Source organism: Gymnoscopelus braueri, assembly GCF_963280865.1.
Source record: "Gymnoscopelus braueri genome assembly, chromosome: 8".
In the NCBI taxonomy this organism is placed as follows: domain Eukaryota; kingdom Metazoa; phylum Chordata; class Actinopteri; order Myctophiformes; family Myctophidae; genus Gymnoscopelus; species Gymnoscopelus braueri.
The window spans coordinates 14,780,221-14,802,074 of record NC_137609.1 but is presented as its reverse complement, the minus strand read 5'-3'; the positions used below and the strand labels follow the sequence as shown (position 1 = coordinate 14,802,074).

Below are 21,854 nucleotides of genomic sequence, written 5' to 3'. Positions count from 1 at the left end.
TACTGATCCACTGGGCAATGGGAAAGGAACTGAGGGGCGATATTCTGCATACAAACTGCAGCACAGGGCCCCTGGAAGGTTTCATTCTCTATATACTAGCTTTAGGCACCAAGGGAGTGGTTCTAAAAAAAAAAAGATCCTTTCATGTGCCGTTATCCTTCTAAAGCCGGTGGAATTTTGTTGGGAAACCCCAGTACAAACCAATATCTTTTAGGCACGCTGCATGTGTGCTTGGACCACTTTCACTGAACTATTACGTTCATAAATCCACCTGCAAGATTCAGCCGAGAAAGTGAAATTGTTCAGGTCTATGCCAGTAAATGTTTCCATCAGAGGAAAATGCATGCTGAGATTTAACAAGAGACTTAAGTATTTTTGCTTGCGAGTTGAAAGTAGTGTTTGCCTATACTGTAGGTATATTCACTTACTGAAGGTAGACACATTGCTCACAAGACATTAGGTTATAAAAGATTGTGTAAAAAGAAAAAAAAAAGGATTCATGATTAAAAACTAAAGCGAAGAGTGTGTGTGCATGTCCGACCCAATCGGATTAAGGTACAGGATACAATTATAACAATTACTTAAGGTTGATCAATCCTTTAAAAACTAAATTAAAGGGAGACAAGAGAACATAACAGACCAAAAACTATGAACTACTCCCATCCAAGTAGAAGCTTTTGAATGTACCAATCTAGTTGGGAGTCTCTAGACTCTTTACTTTTTCAGAATGCAAATCTTATCAGTTCAAATGTTTCCATAACATTGTGCTGGCAATGATTAGGTATCACAATGTGACTAGGGGTTGAAAGCTAAGGCTTGGTGCCGTCATGTGTAAATGCCAGGAGCTACCATGCGTCCTACACTGTTAATAAAATGTAACCACAACCCATTTTAATCTGATAAATGTACTTTACAGTGACACATTTTACATGTGGGATATTTTCTATCAAAAAAGGATGTTGATGTATTCTTGCCCATCCCTGACTCCACCAGTTAAAATACATGTTATATTTTGCTACTTTTATTATGGGTTAGTGTTTTCTGAACTAGGCTATCTATGGAATCTGTCTCTGTGCAGGACCTACGTAAAAACTTGGGATAGGCAGATATTGCAGCAATACACAGAAAGCAAATATGTGAATCAAGATGGTATAGATAGACCCTGTTTGTAACCTTTTCAAGAACAGAAAGACATAACATCTGATTAAAATTAATGATGCTTTTTATAAACAGGAAGTAGAGAGCACAATCAACACAACCAACCATTGTAACAAACGCCCTGTTTTGAACATCTAATGAATGATAACAGGATGAGGTTAAGCTTGGTATTGCAATAAATTGCCACAGAGCCAATTCCCTAATCAATTGTGTCTTGCATTAATCATTAATCAGAACACAAGTTTCACTCTGATGCATAATTATGTCAAAATTAAATAGGCCCTCCCCTGTATGCCAAGTAAACATAGGAAATAACCAAAAGCATAATAGAGCAAGTGCTGAAGGAAGATGTACCAAAGTCCTCCACAATGTTATTAAAAATTACTTTTTTACTTATTAACAATACATGAGAATTTCTACATCAAAACATTTTATTAACAATAACACAACATTCTTATTTATTAACAATATATGCGAATTTCTACTTGTACAAATATTCCACGTTCTCCTCAATCTGAGCATCAAGAGCAGCCTGTAATAGGGAGCAAAATAAGAGCAATTTAACATGGGTGCTCTTTTCACTTATTTTGGACAAATTCTGGAAAGATGTACATTCAATTATTCAAAAATATTAATGGTAAACAATTTGTAATTACTTCAAGCCTGTATCTCCTATATAATGTGTTATGTGTGTATATGAAGCCATCTATCTATCTATCTAATAGGGCTGTCAAAGTTAACACATTAATAACACATTAATGCACATGTTAATCCCAATTCATTATTTTAGCGCCATTAATCGGAAAAATGAAATAATTGGCCATTTGGCCTACACGTAGGTTAGGACAGTGGTTCTCAACCATTTTGGCTGACAACCCCCCAAAAAATACTTGGCCATGTCTTGTGACCCCACTCCTTAACTCACTGATCTAAAAACAGACACGCACTGAACAAACACGCATGTGCACAGTCTGCACACTGAAACAAACATGTGTGTGCACGCATACAGACTACTATAATATTAGGCTAAATAAAATGGCGAAACATTACATTAACATTTTCTTAAACAGGGGTTTTGATAAGAGGAGTACCATTACAACTTATTCTAACCACGCGTCCGAGAGGAAAACATGCACCTTTTCCCGCAGCTGCAGCCTGGCCAGTGGCCACCCACATTGGCCCTACAAACCTGCCTCTTTACGTTTAACCACTTAAACCCTATACTTAGTTGATTGGAGTACCCTCAGGGTGCCATTATAGCTTATAGGCCCCCCTCCTTTACAACTCTAAACAAAATCTCTTCACCAACAATAGGCATATACTCACCAGTTCTCTTTTTGCCTCTTCTACTTTCACTTGAGCAAGAGATGGATTCTGTTGGAGGTGGAAACACTTCAGCACTTTTGTATACAACACAAATCAAAAGGAAGCACACTGGAATTAAGATAGTTGAAAAACATACTGGACTCAAATCAATATATGGTTCCAATTTCTTCTTCAAGGGATCAATTTCTTTTTTTAAGTTCATGACCTCCTGCAGAGTACAGAGAAAGAGAAATTAGTATAGATGCTGGGCATGCTAAAACCTGACGATTATGCGCGTATTTCAGTTTTATTTTATTATTCGTATACATATTGCACCTGCACTACTGTAGGACTTCACATAACCGAAAAGAGATACATGCCATGTTTTTAAAATATATTTTAGATGGCTATACTATTATGTAAAATGTTTTGATTTGAACCGTCCGCCCGCCCCTCCAATTGGTTACCTCAGAGAGCTCTGTGATCGCCTCATGCTTAAGTGTCTCCTCCATGTTCCTGGATGACAGCAGATCCTGCATCGTTGAAAGAAAACAAACTACAGGTTACGGTTAATTTCTTGAATTTAAAATATCAGTCACATTTATTTGTATAGACCTTAAATCATTGTTACAAGGCTTTACAGGCTCACATTTAACGAAACAAATGACACCCCTGTCCTTAAACCCTCAATCAGGTGATGAAAATCGGCCCAAGTGCTGTAAAACCGTTGATGGGAACAGAAAATGAAGAAAGCTCAGGCAGGATTGCAAAAGAGGAAACCCCATTCCAAGGCAGACAGGCGTGAATTACAGAAAACAAAGTGAGATACAGAATGTAATCACTTAAAATCAAATTTGTTTCTACTGTAATACAATCATATGTATATCTGGTGCATCAGTCGGTATGCAATAAATACCAGAACGTCAAGTTCGCCTCATGGGAAATATTAATGAGCACAACATTGCTCAAGTTGTCCAGCCTTTATAGCAACTTCAGAATCTTAACAATGGGGTCATTATGATTTCAAAGTCATCTGGCAGACAGACAAAATATAAGCCATCCATACCCCAGCCCTCTTTCTCCTGTACTTCAGCTCTTGAGACTTTTTTTTAACAAAATCCATGGTGAGCAGTCGCTCCTCTGCTATGGCACTCGCCACCTGCTGCGCTCCGGCTGCTTTACCAATGTCCCTGTCATTTGGTAACAGATTGGACACATTAGTTTCAAGTCAAGTACATTGCTATGAGTGATCTGCTTTAATGAAACGTCTGAATTATGACTGCACAATACAGAGGGTAAAAAGTGATCACATTACAATTTGTGGCCATAGATACATTTGTTTTTCAAAAAAGCAAAAGCTGTAGTGGATGAAAAACAAAGGTTTACTGGGTTTGAATAGTGAAAAGTGAAAAAGATCAACACAACACTTTTGGGCAGCAATGATGCTGCAGATTGGAGCTTAATGCGGCGCACATTTCTGAGTGATTACATTTTAAGTCAAGACGCGACATCAAGAAAAGGAAGTTTAATTATCTTGTCCGGTGTGGCGCAAATCGTGCAATTTGCACAAGAGAATGTTTTACTGAAACAAACAGAGTGACAACCAGTATGTGGGTGGGGGACAATGTCACTTAAAGCTAAAATGGTATTTCTATTATGTCCAGTACGACTGCACCTTAAGAAACCTTAATTCATTTTCTTACTCCTCCAAGTTCTTTCGCAGAACCACAGTGGCACCCAGTCTCTTTTTGAGGCTCTCAAGCTCCCGGTTCAATCTCCTGTCGTCCTTCTCTGCTTCCAGAAGCTCATTGGTTTGGCGATTTGTTGCTGGAATAAAACTGCAGGAGACACAGCCCAGTTGTGAGAAGTGGCACAGATTTGTGCATCATGCCAAGAACAATCTCACCTCAGCAGCAATGTGACTGGCGTAATTACAATCGTACAGTAACTGTACTGTAATGTATACTAGGTCGGCTGTATACCATGCGTGTGTCATCTGACTAGTGATCTAATTTGCTGTAGTCACTGACACTATTATCAGATTATTCTTCTCACCCTGATTATTATCTAACAAGCATGACTGTCTGATAACCATCAGGTGTGTTTCTAGTGTGGCATATATAAAGACAGCAGTGGCTGTATACTGCCATTTGTTTATTGTGAAGAAGGCCTGTTGGCTGGAACACCATGACAGTCCCGTCGTGTTCTCATTGTGCAACACGTTTTTGCTCTTACAAATGGCTTCATTAACAAGAAAACAAACATGTGTGGATGTGTGCTTGCAGGTACACATACATGGGCATGTACGGGCGTGGGTACGCATACGGGTATCTGTTGTCACTATTAATGATTTGTTATTGCATTTATTTGCTTTTTTTGCTCTGTCTGCTTTGTTATTAACCAGTAATGGGGGAGGGGACTAAAAAAAACTGATGTGTTGAAATGATGTGTTCATCGTCTATCCCATGCTGAAAAAAAGCAAACAGAGGTGCTCTCTTGATTAGTCTATTCACCCGTTTCCTAGGCTGTGTGTTTTCCACTTCCTGTCGATTTGATCCAATGAAAATGGTCAGATGACCAATGATATCCAATGAAAATCGACAGGAAGTGGAAAACACACAGCCTAGGAAACAGGTGAATAGACTGCCACAGAGCAATAACAGCCTACCTGCTCAGTGATGTGTCATCAATTCCAAGTACCATTGCACTGTCCACTAAAGCAGACACATAGTCGGCTGCAGACTTTGACAAACTTGCACTAGACAGCCCCACCCCCTGTAGAAGAACATCCTCCAGATGAGCGGCTGAGAAAGATAAGCAAAGCAGCTAGATTTAGGCAGGCAAATATATTAGGGTAATATTCAGTGTTATGGGTGTAGCCTAAGCTATGACTTTATTTCTAAATACCACGCCTCTAAATCCGGGAACCCCCATCCAGGGTGTCTTGCTGCATCATAGGACATTTTAAGTTAAAGCTTCTACAAGCTTATTTCTCTTTTATAATGATGTCGTCATGTTGTTCTCTTCTTCCAGTCTACTAGACCAGTGGTGGTCGGGGACCCAAGAGGGATCTCCAAATTATTTTGGGGGGTCCCCAGATGATTAGCCTTAGTTAATGTGCAACATTGTTTTCTCACTCAACAGTAAACAAACCAACATACTGTATAAGTGTATGCAGGGCATATGACCATTTCTAAAGTTATGATTTAAGGACTTTTAAGACCTTTTAAATATCAAATATTACGTAAGAAAGAGGCAAACATTGTGAAAATAGCCGATCTACAAGCTCAATGCGAGGCGTTGTGAGCTTGTAGATCGGCAATTTTTTCACAGTATTTATCTGTGTAACTAAATGTAATGTCTCAACTCTTACAATTTTAAGTGCTTGTCAGGGTCCCCAGTTCAAATATGATTATATTGGGGGGGTCACGGCCAGTGGAGTTACTTACCATCCAATCTGGGAACCCAGAGCCAGTGAGAATGAAAAACAGCGCCCTCTGCTGTTTGTACTCTGTTCTTGAGAGATTACTTACCATCAGCCTGGTACTCTGATGCCTTGTGGTTGAGGTCATTAGTTAGATGAGTGGTGGCACTGCATCGGGCGTTGCTGACCTCTGCGAGCTGGTAAAGTATGTCTACTGTCCTTGGATTGGCCTCAAATGGAGGTACAGACTGCTCTCCAAACACTGACCTGAGCCACTGGTTCACCTGAGACGCGCACGCACACACACACACACACCACATTTTTACATCTTTTACATTACAGTCTGTCTTTAGCAGACGCTTTTATCCAAAGCGACTTACAATAAGTGCATTCAACATACCTGTAGGTAGGCAAGGAAACTACTAATCACCAGAAGTCTTAAGTGAATTCTCTTCTAAAACAAGCAACTAAGAGTATACCTAGCGCTAAGGTAAAAGTGTAATATATCAGCTACCTACTTTCTTAAACAGATGAGACAAGTAGAAATCAAATGAGCAAGAGCTAAAACAAATAGGTATCAAATAAACAAGAACCAATAAGACAGAGTTTGTACAACTAATTGACCACACACACACACACACACACACACACACACACACACACACACACACACACACACACACACACACACACACACACACACACACACACACACACACACACACACACACACACACACACACACACACACACACACACACACACACACACACACACACACACACACACACACACACACACACACACACACACACACACGATACTTTTACTCAAGTCAATTTGTTATTCCAGACTTTTGTTATTCCAGACTTTTATTGTAACAGAGTATCTCTACAGTGCAGTATTGCTACTTTTACTTAAGTAAAAAATGTGAGTACTTTCTACACCACTGGATATGGTTGGGTGTAGTAAAACGAGATATGTACAGCCTTTCCTTCACTGACAATAAGTAATCCGATAAAGAAAACAATATATAATTTCCATTACCTTGTTCAACTTTTCACACATGGCAACAAGAACGACAGACAACCTAAATGGTCTATACAATACTTGTTTTGTTTCCTATTTTCTGGCGCCCTAATTTATACGTCCATGCTCGCGTCCCACAATGCAACAGCTAATGTCAAACGTCACATCCGGAAAGCCGTGAAATTAAGTTCTTCCGGTGTTACAACGAAATTGTAAACCTATTAAACCCTGCGACCTCTGCTAGGCCTGTCGTTTTACTTGTAAAAGTCCGGAATTCTAAACTTACTTGAGTAAACGTACAAAGGTATTGGTATCAAAATGTGCTTAAAGTAACAAAAGTAGAAAGTGCTCATTATGCAGAACGTCCCATTTATTTACTGTTACCAAGTTTTCAAATCATAAGTAAAACATGTGAGTACTTTTTCCACCACTGCCGTCAGTCATGTTATTTGTTAGGTCGATAGTTTCGGTGTAACATGTTATTCCCCGCCTCTTCCTATTCTACGCTGCCGTCACCAGGGTTGCCATGTCCGCTTATTATACGCGACTTTGGGCTTCTTTTTCTGTAAAGTTGCTTGTAAAAATTGTTAGTTGCGGGTTGCAGTTGTTTTTTGGGCTTGTTTCCAAAGTGTAGTTGCTTATTTGGGCTTGTTTCCTAATGTTGTCAAAACCAATGTTTCTCAAACATTTTCATGTCAAGGACCCCAAAATTAATATGTATTTATCCACCACCCCCCCATCTTAAAATATTTTCTTAAAATGTTTCAAAATGTCCTATTTTTCAAGAATTATTTTTCTTCTTTTGAAAATAGCAGATCTATTATCGCGACGCGTTGTTGTGAGCTTGTTTTATTCTTGTTTTTATAGACGCGGTTGCTTATTTCTCTCACAGAAATCTGGCAACACTGGCAAACACTGCAGTCACCCGCCTAACTTCAAAACAACAAACCAAACCAGACATGGCTTCTTCTTTCCTCAGTGAAGAAGATTCCGACTATGAGGGCCCGGTGCCTTATAAAACATTTACTGTCGCTGAAGAGCTGTCTAAGCTGAGCAAAGGAGAAGTAGACGTGTCTCTGTCTAAGCTGGCATTAGACGAGGAGAAAGATGACAGTCCCGTCGTGTTCTTCTGTGAGAAGTGCAAGCTGCCCGTCGGTGACTCTCTGTCCTGGGCTGGATCAGAACCAGACCAGAGTCAGATCGTCCTGAACCGTGAGTCTGTTCAGAACTACTTAAGTGAAAGTATCAATACTGCAATGTAGAAGTACTCTGTCACAACTTAAAAGTCCGGAATTCAAAATGTACTTGAGTAAAAGTACAAAAGTATTGGTAATTTGGTATCAAAATGTACTTAAAGCAGTGGTTCTCAAACCTTTTCATTTGAAGGTCTCCCCTTAACTCTGACAGTGTACAAATGGAACTTCCATTTGTATACTGTCAGAGTTACAGACTTGTAAGGGTCAATTTAGAACCCCTAAATGGAACCCAGAGAGTCACTAGAACCCACTTTGAGAACCACTGACTTAAAGTACCAAAAGTAGAAAGCACTAATTATGCAGCATGCCCATTGTCCATTGAAATAATTAATTGAATCTAAGGGTTAAGGATTATTTTAATATAGTATTATTATAGATGACTAATGGTATTTACAATCTGATCCATGCTTGAAAGAATTAATTGAATCTAAGGGTTAAGGATGATTTTAATATATTATTATTATAGATAACTAATGGTATTTACAAGCTGATCCATGCTCAGTCCTGCACCAATCAAAGTTACTGAATTGGTTTAAAGATGGGGACTCAGAATCCCCATCTTTAAACCAATCTCAACAAAAGACACTGGTGTCTGTCTACATGACAAGAAAGAGACACTGGTGTCTACATGACAAGAAAGAGACACTGGCGTCTACATATTGACAAGACGAGACACTGGTGTCTACATGTTGACAAGAAAAAGAAACAGAGGAGAAAGGGGCATTAAGGCCACTGTGGCCTCAGGGCATGCCATTTTTTGAGGGGCACAAGGCCAAACTGAGGGGCAACGACAGCCATGGCCTTCGTGGCCTCCCTGAAATTCCTGCCCTGATTGGTATCAAAATGTACTTAAAGTACCAAAAATAGAAAGCACTCATTATGCAGAATGTCCTGTTTCCTCTGAGATGTGGTGGAGTAGAAGGAAAAGTACTGAAAACTGGAAACACGCCAATAAAGTAAAAGAAATACCTCAAAATTGTACTTAAGTAAAGTACCTGAGTAAATGTGCTTAGTTGCTTTATACCACTGCTCTTGAGAGTATACAACCAAGTGGACCCTTACAGGTCAATATCGCTTGCAGGTCCAATGGTGGTCGATTTGGTTACATTTGTACATGCTCAGAGATACAAACAATAAACACTTATAATACTGTGCCAATACTAGCCCTAGAATGGCCATGATATTACATACATTCCATGTACTGTATACATGATACATTCATGTAAACACCCCCCAACTGTTTACTGTACTTATGTTTCTTTTTATTACTACCTGTATATGATGTTTTGCATATTATTGTATATTATTGTTTGTCTTTAAATGGCTCAATTAATTGAATACACAGGACCTCAATGGAAATAAGCCCTGGGCTTTTTGGGCGGTGAAACCGCCCCTATAAGTGAGGTTTGGAAATTTGTACAATTATCTTGGGCAGTGAAACCGCCCCTATAAGTGAGGTTTGGAAATTTGTACAATTATAGATTTGTACAATTATAGATTATAGATTGTGATTGGCCAATCACAATCTATTCAGGACTGTGATTGGCCAGTGTCACATGACACATGTGCATAGCCCTATATAAGAAACCATAACTTGAAAAAAAACCATAAAATGGTTTTTTTCAAGTTATGGTTTCGTCCATCATAAAGAGTGTTTCAATAAATGTATTTATCTTTTGTACATGATTGGTTGACTCCATTCAGTATTGTGATTAGCTAGCAAGACACCGCCCACTTCACACAGGGTGTGATTTTTTTTTGTTTTAATCCTTTTAGCATCCTTTAGTATACATCTGTACCACTCAGTGTACCTTTTTTGCAAATACTGAAGTATTCAATCAATCAGTCAATCAATCAATATGCCAATACAATAGCACATAGTAGCAGTATGTGTAAAATTAGCCTTGGATCAAGGCTATCATAGATGTATTTAATCGAGTCTGACATTTGATTATTACGTATCTATGATAGATGTAAGCTTAATGTCAGACTCAATAAAAGACATCTATGATAGTTTTGATCCAAGGCTAGTGTAACCTATACCGTACATACAAGCCACGGCCAAAGTTAAGGATGCAACTAAGATTATAATCTGTATAATACTTTTTGGGTATTCTGATTGCAAATGGCAATAATTTAGACCATACAATTACTGTAAAATATTGTACAAAATTATGGTAAATGCTCATCTTTGTTGTGTAAAAAGTAAGTTAAAACCTACTGGAACTGCAATATCCATACCAGTATCGATCAATTTGACCATGCAATAAATCGGTTATCAGATCGGTTATCATGGATGTGTCCTATGTTTCATTGCCATCCATCCATCCATCTTCAACCGCTTATCCGGAGTCGGGTCGCAGGGGCAACAGTTCCAGCAGAGAGCTCCAGACTTTCCTCTCCTGAGCAACATTAGCCACTTCCTCCTGGGGGATCCCGGGGTGTTCCCAGGCCAGTGTGGAGATGTAATCCGCCCATCTGGTCCTTGGTCTGCCCCGGGGTCTCCTCCCAGTGGGACGTGCAGCGAGGACCTCCCTAGACCGCAATGTTTCATTGCAATCCAGCCATTTCGATTTTGAAATACATTGTGTGAGAGCGGAAAGATTGATGTTTTGAGACGTAAAGCACGTCCGCTCACATCAAATGCTTTCTGTCCTGTACCATGCTTTGCAGATGTGGAGAAGTGCCATAAGAGTCTAATCTAAAATATTGTGGTCTGGCTTCTTCACTGTCTTCTGTGGTGATGCACCGATCTACTGTACCACAAACACTGTTACTGGCTTGGCTATAATGTTAAGGTAGTACTGATGCCTACTAATTTTGGTGACCCCATGGCCTTTGCTTTAGCACCCATAGGTCAACATTTTCACTTGAACGCTATTTATCTTGAAATCTAATGGGCGGATTGCCATGAAAGTTGAACGTCCAACTCTTTGCTCCCAAACAAGATAGGACAAAAACCACTGGCTGGGGTGTACAGACAACGTTTCGACCTCTCGCAGGTCTTCATCAGGTCTCTGATGACATTGAAACACTGTCGAGAAAATGTATCTCCTGGGAGCTGATGTACAAGACCAGCTGACCAGTACAAATTTATTTTTGGATGCTTTGCTTTGCTTTGGACTCTATTATGAATCAAATCCAGACCAGGACATTTTGATTATGTAGTGCATTACCTCTAAAATATAACATTTGGTATTTCTATGTTTGTTTGTTTGTTTGTTGTGATTTTTAACCCAGCTAGGTAGTTGCCTTTGTTTAGTCTAACTAACAAGTCATTTGTGTTTTGGATTTAGGTGTCACTGACAATGTTTTGATTGAAAAGGAAAGTCACCTGTACGAACCAAGCAAACAGTCTCGCTGGTAAGTACGTCTTGCCTGATGTATAAGAGGGGAGACTAGTAAGAAATACATCTACTAGTTTGTTAGCTCACAACATTTTATTGGAGTTAGCGCTCCTCATCAAACTTTTGTTGGGAATTTTTAAAAATATTTTCTGTACATGTTTACTTGCAGTAAGATCGCTCACCTTTCCTGTCGAGGCTGTCACTCCGTGCTTGGACTAGTATACCTAACTACACCTAGAAGCATGGACGATAAGAGATCCAAGTTTTTTCTAAATGCTGGAGACCTTGACAGGTAAAATTGGGCCTTGAACACAATTGTTGTACCATGGGAACTTGAGTCATGCCATTAGGTTGGCATTTTATTATTTGTATCTATTTATTATATTTATTTAAGAGATTCCTTCTGGTTTGAATAAATACGTAAACAAAATCTATGCTGGAAAATGTCTTGTTCATTCCAGCAGGAAGAATTGAAAAAGGCACCAGTAATTGTTCATTTTTATTTTATTTTACAGTATGTCGAGGTAGTCCATTTATTTGCATAAGCCTTACTGACAGTAATGTACCTTATTTGCTTTTTTATTGTGCAGTAAGTTGATAACTACATTTTAATTTACTTAATATTTTCTATACAAACAACCATTATTGTGCGTGTGCTCTTTCAGCTACGTTCTGGGATCTGCAAACCAGCAGGTGTCAGCAGAGAACACAGAGAAGCTGGTCACTTTGGAGGACAGAATCACTGTAGAACAGCAGATGACAGAGGTAACTAAAATATTATCTGTTGATGATGGCATTCATTTTTATTTGTCATTTTTACCGTACCCTTTTTTTAAACCATATTATCTCTAATTCATCATCTCTAAATGTCTTGTACTGTATGGGAGCACCACACAATCCTGAGACTCACTCATATATGTACAGTCGTATTTGTATACATTTTTCAGTGTAGTTGACTCGGTGTACTGTATCTGACCAGAGAAGTTAGATTCCATTATTTTCCACTGTGTCATTCCTCCCAATACAAACTCCTCATTGGCAATCAATATGCTGGCTGTTCTGGCTTTCTGATGACATCACCTGCTTTGTGGGACGCCCCAGAGCAGTGACACAATCTCTTAGATGAGACAATGGCTGAGAATGATCTCATGTCTAGTTTATTTTGTATTATTTCTTATATGCTGCATTATTAAATTAGATACATAAGTTGTATTAGAAATACATCTTTACGTGCTCTTTACATGCTTAAAATGAATTAGAACTAATGAATTAATATTTTTTTATTTATTATTATGGGGAGGGGGTTAAAACTGTAATGTTTTGTCTTTTGTGTTTTTGAATACAAAGGGTAAGTCCTGCTTGAAATAGCACAGTGATTCCCCAAGTTATTCTATCACAAGTTCTTTGTTTATCAATGTGATGAAAAAAACACCTGTAATACCCTTAATTGGCCAGTAGGTGGTGATGCTAGGCAACCCCCTCCATACTTGAGCAACAGGAACAATAGCTCTGATAGAAGGCATGTTAAGGAATCTTTGTTAGAAGGGGAAAAACATGTTTTGATCATGAGGTCTGTTGGATTATGATTTCAGCCGGTAAATGTGCCAGTGTTTGTCTGACCTACTTAGACAAAGTCACTGATTCGACCAGCTCAAGATATGAAGATGTTGACTGTACCATATGAAATGACACATATGAACCACCAATTTCTGAGATTTCATCAGGTTCTATGACTATGAAGAAAGAAAGAGAAAAAACATTACAATTAATCCCTTTCAGTCTTGCTATAATTTAGGTAATATGTGTATGTTGTCATATCTCTATATTTTTACGCCTGAAAGTCTGTGTAATATTTTTTCTCTTTTCTTGGGTTGGATTCATATTTGATTTTCTTGACTATTTATGGGGTTGAGCTTGAAGGGCTGAAACCCTATTGTTTTTGTGTTTACTTTTCTTCTGCTGCATTTTTGCTAATTCCTGTGAGATGGTAAATGGTAGAGACATGCACATTTCTCCAATGACTGAAAGTTACGTGCAATACTTGCACAACAAATGACCCCAATACGCCTGATGAGGGTGCTATAATTAATGTAAAAAGTCGTAACTCCTACGACGTGAGTCTGATTTACTAAAATATGACAGACAGAATCTATCCTCACACTACAAATTTGTCTCAAGAACTATGAAGTCCATCTGACTAGATTTTCAGCGAGTTTACATAATTTGGTAAACACTTTTTTTTACATCTCTTCCTAATAGGTTAATATAGGGCCAATTGCTATCAAATGTTCTGTTTATTAATGGACCAAGCTTGTAAAATTGGACACATCTCTGAAAATATTGACCAAGGAACTTCAAAAGGGTGTAGCTCAACACATAAATAGATCAAAGTCAACATTGGGCCAATCAAAACACCTACAGGACATCTCTACCTAAGTACCTGAAAATTATCCCTGAAACTTTCATTCAAATTGAAGAATATGTGATTATATAAATGCAACAAACAACATGGCATAATAACAAAAAAGTCAATTTCATGACAAAACTCACAGTTTCATAACACTGCTGAAGCAATGTGCACAATTATTTTGAAAACACCCAGTCGGTTCCAAACACATACATGGGACCTGGTGCAAATTTAGCCATAAATCAATTAGTTTTTCCAAACATCACCATACTAGGTTCAATATGTGTAAAGGTGCTGTAAGTGATATTTTTTGTTAAATAGATATATATATTCCCATAGCAATCATTGTGATAAAGTTTGTTCAATAACGGGGGTCTCACCGTCTCTACAGTAAACACTAAACGGGATACATTTTAAGGTTTGCTACCAATTTCATCCAAACAGGAGAGGGAACTCATACAGGATAAACAAATTAAATTGAAGCTGATGGATGGTTTCTCTCTGCTGATTGGATGAAATTGGTGACCCACATGAACAATTATTTTCTGTTTATTAAAGAGGTGAAGAGACAGGGAGTTCCCTGTTACTGAACAAACACTCAATAGCAATGATTAGTATAACATTTTAGAGCTTTAACCTTTTAACACAACTAACCTTTTAACACAACTATCCCTTACAGCACATGTAATTAAGCTGTTGAAACAAGTCCACATAATGCTTTTGAAATTGAACAGTAGGAGGTGACAGCATTGCTGAGAAATGACGTGGCATGGCACAGATGGGGCCATAAATGAAGGAGCATTGTTACAAAGGATATGACTTCTGGCATGAGATCACCACCTAATCCGGCATAACGCCAGCATGACGTCACAGCATGAGGTCACATCTTTATTTAAATGCATACTGAACCGGCATACAGAACAGCTAGAACCAGAGAGCACAGATGCAATAGAGTAGTGAACATAGCTATAAGATCTTCCTTGTATATCACAGAGAAGCTCCTCAGACCAATGGATACTGAAACTTGGTACAGTCTATCATATCTCCCTGGCTAGAGGTCCACTTCCTACTATTATCCATGTAATCTTATGCTTCTATCATTATTCTGAATATTCTGCATGCTATTTTATTAAACATCTGACATTGAGGATTTAAGTGTCAATTCACAACCCAAACCAGCCTTAAAGGGATAGTTCACCTCCAAAATAACTTTTGTTCTATTCATTAGTCACCCCATGGAGACTTGAATTCATGGATATGTTTACTAAGCCAATTATTTGATGACTGGCAGCGGTTCCGGTAGTAGACACAAAGAGTCTCCTTTGTGTCTCCTACCGGAACCGCTGGTCATCAAACTATAGGCTTAGGAATGCGACAAAAAAAAAAAAATATCCATGAATTCTCCTTGGGGTGACTAATCGATAGAAAAAAAGCATTTGTTTGGGTGAACTATCCCTTTTTTAAGCGCATTCTTCACTACAAGCATCTGTCTGACTCTTATCATAAGTTTTGGTATTTTTGCGACCATATCGTGATGTATTTCATAGTGAAACTGGCTGGGTGTATCTCTCCAATCACAGTGATGGGGGCAGTCAGGGCAGGGTTAAAACAGCTGAGTTTTCCAGCTCAATGTTAACAACCTTCACACAGTGTGCATTTGTCCTATCGGGCTATGGGTTCTAAACTATGCAATCTACACTCTGCTCAAATGCAACCACCCCAAGACAAACATTTGACATTATACAGCTTTAATACACCCTATGACACAAATTTCCATGGCCAAGCTGTGTGCATCTAAACAAAGGGATATTAAGTAACTGCATGGTTGAATGAATGTGCTTAGCCCATATTCAGTTTCATTAGCATACAGGCTATATGTTCAGTGACCGTCCCTGCAGCAGCCTTTAGGTTAATCTCACCAAGATCCCACACTGATTGTATTAATCTCAGGTTGATTATATGACCACTCGTTTTTCACAGGCTTCTGACACAACCTTGTGAGATCATGAATGCCTGTGACTGGATCAGGATAAATCGCAGTTATGATGTTTGTGTCAGGCCTGTTCATTGACAGCCTGTAATGTCAGCATTTTTTGAGCATTGCCCCAGGGTGTTTGTTAACTAGGGCAGCACGACTACAGCTACAAGGATAATCTTGATTAGTAAAGGTGTTTCTTCAGTAACAGGGGTCACCCCATCTCTCCAGCTCTTTAGTAAACACAAAACAGGCCAGGATTCAGGTCAGGATACCAATTTAATCCAATCAGGAGAGAGAACTCATACAGGACAGACAAGTGGAATTGGATTCAATGAAAAAGAAGGGGGGAAAAGAGCATACAAAATTGGAACTGGAACACAATAAAAATGAATCTGATCAATGGATTCCCCCTCCTGATTGGCTACCCACCTGAAAATGTATTTTCTGTTTATTAAAGACACTAGCTATATCAGAATATAGAGCTTTAACTTAATAGAACTTTAACTGTTAAAGAACAATGACACTTAAGAGGTTTGGATTGTGTAGTTTTCTTGTCGTGATGTAACTACCGGTAAACCAATTGGCGAGATATCTTGCTCTGTTGCTCAAAAATAGTCTCCTCATTGACTCACACTGCATGGTGAAACAGCTCTCACAGTCACTCTTTTAGCACATAAATGAACACAAACAACACTAATTCTGCCAATAACATCACAAAACCCAGTACAGCATTATTTTTTTAAATAAATGTCTATTTCCTGTTGATTTTACTATGAGCTGGCCACGAAAGGTCTCATGAAGATCCAGATCTGCAGATCCAGTCCGGGTCTTCTTCCTAATACAAATGGCTAAATCAACATGAAGTTGACTTTAAAAGAAAAATCCTGCACTGTGTTTTCATGATACAGAATCAGCTTTGTTTGCGTTCGTTTATATGCTAAAAGAGCTGTTCAACTGTGCAAAAGGTTGAAGAAGACTATTTTGGGATTCTGTGAAATTCTATTAAATTTGGGAGCAAGATATCTCTCCAATTGGACTATTTACACCATGTCATTACACTTTAACTTTAAAAGTTTTTGTTTTAACGAAAAAATATCACTTGCAGCACTTTTTTAAAAGTTTGCTAGAAATAATCCAATTAATTTTTTATTAATTTGGGGAACAAGATTATTTGATTACCTTTTATTTCCGTCAGTCCGAAGGACGTGGACAGTGATTGTTTTCGCCCCAGTCTGTCTGTCTGTATGTGTGTGAGTGAATGAATGAGAAGTTAATCTCAGAAACTACGAAAGTGCCAAATTTCTCGTGCAGACTGCCAGTAGGCCAAGAAAGTCATGCCAACTTGTTTTAAATTGGCCTCATGGTGGCACTATACCAGCCACTTTAGATTTTCAGGGTTCCCACGGTGATGAAATTCCTGGAAATATTTTGAAATTAGAAAAACTGTTTTCTAGTCCTGAAAAAGGTTTCAAGTGTTATATTTGGCTGTGCATTGTTTTGGCTATTGATTTTGTTAATCAAAAACATGTTCCAAAACATGTCTAACATTACATGAAATATGTAACATAATTAAGTAGTTTTGCACCGACTGGGCTGCATGATTGCAGCCTAATGTACACCGCACGCCACGTGACAAAAACAACAGACCTACAAGCTCACAACATGCTTCAGTGTGATGTGTTTTAAGCTTGTAGATCTATTATTTTGTCACGTGAAGCCCTCACTCGAGTATGAATCAATCAAGTGACACAACAAGTAGTGATGGGAATTATCGTTCTTTTCAGAGTACTGACTCATTCAGTACAGTTCACTAAAAAGATTTGTGCACCATTTCGTCCAGTTGTATTTCCTGCATTGCGTCGTCTCTCTCTGAACTGACGGTTCATTCCCTCACACTGAATCGGAAACGGTAGCCTACTGACCGAAACCACCTCAAATCAGTTAATTACTGAAACGATTTGAGGTGGTCTCGGTCAGTACCGTTTCCGTGCGTGAGTGAACGTGAACGAGTGAATGTTTACGTCTGTTTACGTCCTTCGCGTCAAGTAAAAAATAATAATAATATGGTCGGATGCCATAATGAGTCTTGTACTCTAGTGCAGGGGTTCTCAGCTGGTGGTCCGTGAAGGTATTGCATGTGGTCCCTAACCATGCATTTATTAATGTAGGAAAGTGAAGATTTGTTTTTTATTTATTTATTTTCTCGACCACCAGTTGAGAAACGGTACACTAAATGACCTGGTGACCAATGATGGCGCGTCAATATTATCAGGTACTGGGAAGTCGGACATCCAGAACTTCCACAGAAAAGGGAGTTAGAATCTCTAGAAGGGAAAGCGTACCGAATTGCCTGGTTGAGTCATCATTCATTATTAGGAAATATTTGCATATGTCTGCTCGCTCATATATATGTTGCAATGAATCAGTTAACATGAGTTTAATATAGAAGGTTGAAACGGAATAAGGGTAAATGTGGTATAGGAATAGATCAGTGGTTCTCAACTCTTTTTTTTTTTAGCTCTAAACATGATGACTGTTAAGGGCTCGATTTAATTGGTTGTGCGTAGTATCGAGCGACGAATTAAGTCAAGCCCTTAATTCCTGTGAGATGGTAAATGGTAGAGACATGCAATTTTCTCCAATGACTGAAAGTTACGTGCAATACTTGCACAACAAGTCATTATTTAATTTCAAGCTTTTTCCCCCACACCACGCCCATATCCCCTCCCAACACAACAGTGGTCCCCAGGTTGATTCTTAGTCAGGGTGGTGGTCCCTGGTTCACAATCAGTTGAAAACCCCTGCTCTAGTGCGCTATGCCCTAAGATAGGTGGTTTAGCAAAAATGGGGCATGGAATTTGGAATTGAATTCTCTCAGTCTACTGCATGTTTAGACACAAAGGTATACCATTCTATAGAGGTAACAATGAGGCACTGGAGCAACCATGATGTATTTAACTGATGTGAATTACATCTTCGTCAGGTCCTGATGCAAATGAGATGCTCCAGTGCGTCGTCCTTACCTCTGTTGACCACTGTCCTGCTCCTTGGATGACTGGATTGGATGCCCAAACTTACCTGGTTTATGCCCCCCTTTCTTCTAGCACCATTCTATATTCGATGCGTTATTCTTGCTACACTGCCTTTCTTTGGGCATCGTACACTGGAGTAATAGGCTCAATATTGCGGTGAATGATTGCTATGTAGGCCTGGAAATCAGGTTAAATATTTTGGAAATTCATTGGTAGAAATGTGTGGGAACCCTGGATTTTGGCCTATAACCCCTGAACTGTATGCCATATAATAAAACATCATAATCATTCCTTGCATCATCACGCAACTCGCTATATAGGCCACGCCCATTTATGTCTAACTATATTTTCCTTCAGTTTCTTCAAAACACACTTGATTGCTACTTCTATTCCTATATCATTTACTCAAAACTCAAGCACATTGCTACACTTTATCTCTGGCGTCATGTGATAAATATAAGAAAATATTCCATACCAATTGGCTATAATTGGCTTCCAAAGTTTGTGGAAGGAACGTGTTTTACAAACAATTCCACAAATGATGTCCGATCAACCCCAAATTTGAATCACGCATTACAGGGTCACTACACAACGCTGAGCCAAAAGCAATTTCACTTCTGAGGGGGCGCCACTAATATGAAAACCTGAACCATATGTCATAGAAAAGCTATTTCCCTCCGCAGCTTTCTCAGGTTCTGATGGCTGCTGTGCTGTAACCCACAACTTACACAGCCCTGGGTATGCCGCTTGCCGCTGGCAGACATACGTATGTGGTCTACGTACGGCAACCTTTCTAATTTGCATCTAATATTTACATGTTCATTTTCAGTTAGAAAGGGTACTTCAAAATTTAAATTATGTATTATATGTATTACATTTGATATTGCTCAGATATTAGTCATTCCGTGGCTCTGAGGGAAAATAAACGCTTAAATGCTTGGCCCTGTTGCCAGCCCTCGAAAGCAGAAACGATAAGCCTAAAGAATCCTCTCTAGTGAGGCTGATTCTTATCTTTAACATTACCATGACATAACATACAAAGAGACGTCCCAGGAGTGTCTCCTGGAGGAGTAACGAGAGTCTTTGTCTGGTCACAGCCACGTCCAGGAGACGGAGCCCTTCACCCCTGCCAGTCGTGGTTAATGTATTCTGTCTGCTTTCGCAGACACTTGTTTGGGATTTCCACCTTGTACACATAATGACCCGTCTCTTCTATCGTCCCCCCCACCCACTCCCATGTTCGTCCCTCTGTCCCCGGCCCAGCCACCACCCCTCTGTATTTCATTAGACCTTCTCCACGCCCTCCTCCTCTCCTCATCTTAATTCTCCATTCTCCTCCTTTTCTTCCCTCTTTTCCCCTCTTCCTCTCTACCTCCCTCTGCCCACCTCATTTCTCCCACCTGTCTGGTTTTTCTTTTAATTTATTACTCTCCCTCCGCCCTCCCCTGGTCGGATCCTTGTAGACAGCCTCATTTTTCACTCCCTTCTCTGCTCCCCTCTGATTCCCCAGCCTCTGCTTTTGTACCCATCCCATCGTACGCTCTCTCTCTCTCTCTACGTATACCTCCTCATTCTCCCACCTTCCTCCTCATCCCTTCCTTTCCCATGTCTCCCCCATCCATTCTCTCCTTCTCTACTCATTTCAACCTGTTTCTAATCTCTCTCTCTCTCTTTCTCTCTCCCAGATGAAAAGTCTGATGGTGAACATGGCACACAGGCTGATGAAGATCGAGAGCAGCCTGAAGTAGTGAGTGTGTGATATGAGCACACGACAACAGTGGACATATTTACTTAATATCTTGGTGTTCCAGTACCAGTTTGTACCCACACCTTACACAAGAGCGTGTGCGTGCGCACACACACACGTCCACAGAGCTTCAATTCCTTTGTTACGATCAGATGCAGCTAAAACAAAGACCGAGGGCTCCTGTAATCAATCAAACTTGTCACCTCGGCTCCAGCGGTTCGCAACAATTTAGTGAATGTGTGTGGGCATGGTGTGCACGGTGTCAGCTACGTGCACGATGTTGTATTGGATTGAATCTGTCTGCACACTCAGCACAATGATGTATTGATCTGAGCCACTCGTTTGCTGGTCTTTCTCCTCCTCCCTCTTTGTTCGTTTCCTTGAGCAACCAGCCTTTCAGGAATGTTTGTCGTTTAGTTGTAGGCATCCTTTGTTTAGAGCCGCCCTGTGTTTTTATCATTAATATTCTTTATAATAATAAACTGTTAGACTTTTCCTTTATAATTGACTTTTTTGTATTTCACTGTTGATTTCTTAACCTGATGAACAGGAAAAAAAACATCTGCTCTCATAAACAAAATAAAATGGCTCATAAAAAATGTGTCCAATTAGTTTCTTTAATTTTTTTAGATCCTTGTTGATTCAAAGGCTCAGCCCAGTGTATTTTCTCATCGATGTTTTATTTATTCATTTTATAATATCATTAATATGTTTAGAATATACAGTATGGGTTATGAGAGGTCATCGATGTGCAGCCGCCGGGTCGTTCATTTACCAACTTAACCTCCGATGTGTACTGCAACACTCTCCACCCAGGGCGGGGACAAAAAAAAGAAATAGAAAAATTCTGTTCCACGCCACGGCTATGAGTTGCCCTCCCACAACCCACGAGGTTTCATCAGCTTCTCCATAACAACAACAGTTGGAAACGGCCAACCAGCACGCTGTATCCAAGGGCAGGTTGCGATGGCAACTGAGAGCGTGTGCCGCTGAGCGCCTGTTGCCATTTCGTCATCCTGTTCGCCGCTGAAGGAATCAGCCAGCCGGGCTCGCTAGCCAGCCCAGCCGCCTGTCAACATGTGTTATCCCCCGCCCACCTCCTCCCACCCGCTTGCACTCCTACAGGATGCCCCCCCTCCTTGTTTCCGTCTGTCCCTACACCTCTCTTTTC

The 21,854-nt window shown here is 39.6% G+C and overlaps 2 protein-coding genes across 2 annotated transcripts; one reads left to right on the top strand and one right to left on the bottom strand.

Moving 5' to 3' along the window:
- Positions 1-1,204: 1,204 nt before the first annotated feature.
- Positions 1,205-7,054, bottom strand: haus1 (HAUS augmin-like complex, subunit 1). The gene is made up of 9 exons (XM_080435298.1): positions 6,935-7,054; positions 5,997-6,171; positions 5,132-5,267; positions 4,167-4,301; positions 3,530-3,653; positions 2,931-2,996; positions 2,621-2,692; positions 2,485-2,532; positions 1,205-1,690 (listed from the first exon to the last, which is right to left on the bottom strand). The coding sequence occupies exons 1-9, from the start codon at positions 6,953-6,955 to the stop codon at positions 1,640-1,642; spliced, it is 828 nt and encodes a 275-aa protein (XP_080291424.1). The 5' UTR covers positions 6,956-7,054; the 3' UTR covers positions 1,205-1,639.
- Positions 7,055-7,849: 795 nt separating this feature from the next.
- mis18a (MIS18 kinetochore protein A) lies at positions 7,850-21,247 on the top strand. Its single transcript, XM_080435272.1, has 5 exons — positions 7,850-8,128; positions 11,469-11,535; positions 11,689-11,811; positions 12,185-12,284; positions 20,622-21,247. The coding sequence occupies exons 1-5, from the start codon at positions 7,876-7,878 to the stop codon at positions 20,682-20,684; spliced, it is 606 nt and encodes a 201-aa protein (XP_080291398.1). The 5' UTR covers positions 7,850-7,875; the 3' UTR covers positions 20,685-21,247.
- Positions 21,248-21,854: the final 607 nt, after the last annotated feature.